A 3,627-nucleotide genomic window follows, 5' to 3' on the forward strand; every position below is an offset into this window, starting at 1 on the left:
CCTCCCTGGAGGACGGACAACAGCAAAGTGGGTGAAAGGAGACAAGTAGGAGTCAGTGTAAGACATGAAAAAATAATTATCAAGAACTTGGGAGCGAGAGCGGGAGGGGGAAAAATGAGGAACTGATACCAAGGGCTCAAGTATAAAGAAAATGTTTTGAAAATGATGGCAACAAATGTACTGATGTGCTTGACACAATGGATGGATGTATGGATTGTGATGAGTTGTATGAGCCCCCAATAAAATGATTTGTGATAAGTTGTACAAACTCCCAATAAAATTAAAAAATATATGTACCTATGGCAGAATTAGGGGGAAAATGTTTTTCTCATCATTTACTGAGCTCCTGTGAGGGAGATACATAGCCACTTTGGAGGGACTTGAGAGACAGTGATCGAAGCCCATCATGTTATATTGAAGCAGCAGTATTTCTTACTCTGCGATCAGGAAAGGCTTCAAGGAAGAGCCTATGGGGACTCTGAAAGGATGTCTGCCCACAGACGGTGGGCAAGCCATCCCAGGTAGAGGAACCAAGGATTCTCCACAAACTCGAGGAGGTGTGCGACTTTGTGGCCTGCCCTGCAGCAGGTCGTAGACCAAGGGGTGACCAATCTAAGGGGGTAGGCAGGACCTCACACCTGGACATGTTTTATTATTCGACTAATGACGAGGAATGCAGATTGAAGAGTAATAGAGTGCAAGCAGAAAGTCAGGTGGAGGCCACAAGAATTCAAGGACTAAGTTTATGCCAATGTGGGTATTTACCTTCCTCAAGGAGAGGTCCTTTATGAGATGGTGAAATGGAGGCATGAATTAAATTTGTTTCCTACAGTCAGTCCATTATCTAGACTGGCTTTCCTGGGACCCCACAGAGATTTCACCACCTGTAGCATACCCCCAGTGGAACAAGTACAGTGCCTTCTCCCCAAACACGCCATCAGACAGGCAAAGACTCACGCTGTCAAGGTTTCTCAATGGGAGGGTGGAGGGAAGGTAGGATATAAAGGGGGAACCGATTACAAGGATGTACATATAACCCCCTCCCTGGGGGGCGGACAGCAGAGAAGTGGGTGAAGGGAGATGTCAGATGGTGTAAGATATGACAAAATAATCATTTATAAATTATCAGGGGCTCATGAGGGAGGGGGGAGCGGGGAGGGGGGGTAACAATGAGGAGCTGATACCAAAGGCTCAAGCGAAAAGCAAAGGTTTTGAGAATAATGAGGGAAACAAATGTACAAAAGTGCTTGCTTGACACAATGGATGGATGTGTGGATTGTGATGAGAGTTGTATGAGCCCCCAATACAATGATTTAACTCAAAAGAAAAAAAAGGCTTCTGAAAACCTTGACCCCGAACTTCTCGGCGGGGAGCCCTGGGTCATGGTAGGTTAGGTGTGAGTGCTGCCCACGTGGTCAGCAGTTTGAGATCACTCGTCCGTCGTGGCAGCTACCCACGGGGCAGTCCACTCTGTCCTGCAGGGTCACGAAGAGTTGGAATGGGCTCCATGATGGCCTGTTTGAGTTCTCACTGGGACCTTGCACCTAGTGTGAGACTCGGCACGTGAGACTGTGGGTGACCTGCTCCCGCTGGGGAGCCCCACTCACAGGTCCCATGCGGCCTATGCTTGGGGCTTCCATGGGGATGGCAGATGCTGAGAAGTCATGAAATCACAGCAAAGCAGGGCAGGGATAAGACTGCTCACAATCAATACCCAGGCACTGAAAAGGGAACAAGCCGAATTACCTGGCTTCCCAGGGTGCTGTGTCTCATCACTGTCCAGTTTAATGTGACCAGAGGTAAGGAAGACATGTGAGTGAACACCCAAGTGTCTTTTATTACCAAAAAACAATCCTTATCCACAAACTCCGCGCCTCCAATCCCGTCCCTGAGGATACAATGGACTCCTGGGGCTGTTGGAAGACCCCCCAGGAGAGAAATGGAGGTCTGGCTCTCAATGCCTTGGCTGGTTTCAAGGAAAGAACTGTTAGAGAGGGCAGTTACAGGTGACCCCTGAGTCTACGGACGGCCCCCACAAAGATAGGAGTGAATGTGCATGACCACGGATTTCACCCTCTCTCTAGCCTGTGTGCAGGATTTCTCGTTAAGCCTGCTAAGTCCCCTCACCACGAACACCCCCCACGATGCTCCCCATACAGAATCCAGCTCCTCAGTATCCCCATTACACGGCGACTGATCTGGCGGCAAAGGGAAGTCCGTCAGGAGAATAGGTGGTGCCTGGTCCAGAATGGACGCAGTTCTCAGCACCACTCCTCGAGGGACGCGCTGACTGCCACTGGGGGGCTGCCACCAGCTGGCTCAAACCTAGGCCCTGAGGTAGGAGTGGTCAGGCCTGCAGCCTTCACATCATGGGTACCGGGGCTCCTTCGCTGTTCCCTGAAGCTTTTCCGTGCCACTCCCCGAGGGTGGCTCAGCGTGCAGGGGAGGCTGTCCTGGGGCCTCAGACAGCACATAGTAGACAATTTCTTGCTGGCTTTGGGCACTGGTCTGATTCACCAAGTGGGGGACAGGGCTGGGGGTTTCCTGAAGAGCTGTCCCCTCACCACCCCCACCCTCTTCAGCCTCTTCAAGTCCTGGATCCTCTGGGACTGTTTCTAGAAGGATGCCCTGCAGGCTGCTCTCGTTCAGCGAAACTCCCAAGCCCGGCTCTTCTTGGGGCTGCCGTAGCAGTTGCTGGGTCAGCTCTACGCTTTCATAGCGAACCAGCTGCAGTCGCATGTAGCCATCTTCATGCTCCTTGTACCTGGTGAGGCAGGGGCACAAAGGGCAGCAAACATGGTGGGGGGCAGAGAGACAGGGCCTGGGCACAGGCAAGGGAGGGGCAAAGATGAAGGATGGAAGCAGTCCTAGGGTTCTCAGGGATGGGAGTTTTCATTGAATATGCAGAAAAAGAGGGAAGAGAGACGAGCCAGTCAGGGTGCAGGGCAGCAACAATGAAACAGACAACTTTCCTCTAGTTCTTTAATGCTTCCTCCCTCCACTATCATGATCCCAATTCTACCTTGCAAATCCAGCTAGACCAGAGGATGCACACTGGTACAGACAGGAAGTGGAAACACAGGGAATCCAGGACAGATGAAGCCTTCAGGACCAGTGGTAGGGTAGAAAGGAGGAACCAATTACAAGGATCTACATATAACCTCCTCCCTGGGGGACGGACAACAGTGGTAAAGGGAGATGTCGGACAGTGTTAAGACATGACAAAATATCGTCACAGGTCTTGAAAATAGCGCTGGAATTCCGGCCGTGGGCACAGCGGACACCAGAAGGAAGGGGCTGGAAGTCCCAACGATGGGCCGAGTCTGACGCATCTGGAACCACCTAACTGGTGCACACTGGAGTGCTCTAAAGGATGTGAAGACTCAGGTTTTTGCTACAGCGGGTGGAAATGAGTTCTCAAAAAAAGGATAGGATAAGGCTTCATGTTTGGAGAACTGAAGGATTTGTAATGCTCACAACCATGCCGGTTCCTGCTGAAAGCTAGCTGAATGGATATCCATGGAATAAGATTTTAACATAACTAACACATATAAATCTTCATAAAACATCCAAAAAAAAGACATGACAAAATAATAATTTATAAATTATCAAGGGTTCATGGGGGGG

At 50.3% G+C, this 3,627-nt stretch overlaps 1 protein-coding gene across 1 annotated transcript in view; it reads right to left on the reverse strand.

The window, feature by feature from the left end:
- Positions 1–1,817: 1,817 nt before the first annotated feature.
- Positions 1,818–3,627, reverse strand: part of LOC101650583 (histone H4 transcription factor) — a 7,447-nt gene continuing 5,637 nt past the window's right edge. The window contains exon 7 of the mRNA XM_045283565.1: positions 1,818–2,885. Within this exon, the coding sequence (XP_045139500.1) occupies positions 2,368–2,885 (518 nt within the window). The 3' untranslated portion in view covers positions 1,818–2,367. The remainder of the gene's footprint in view (positions 2,886–3,627) is intronic.

This window comes from Echinops telfairi, unplaced genomic scaffold (genome assembly GCF_000313985.2).
Source record: "Echinops telfairi isolate 266 unplaced genomic scaffold, ASM31398v2 ScPeMD7_7463;HRSCAF=8501, whole genome shotgun sequence".
NCBI lineage: Eukaryota > Metazoa > Chordata > Mammalia > Afrosoricida > Tenrecidae > Echinops > Echinops telfairi.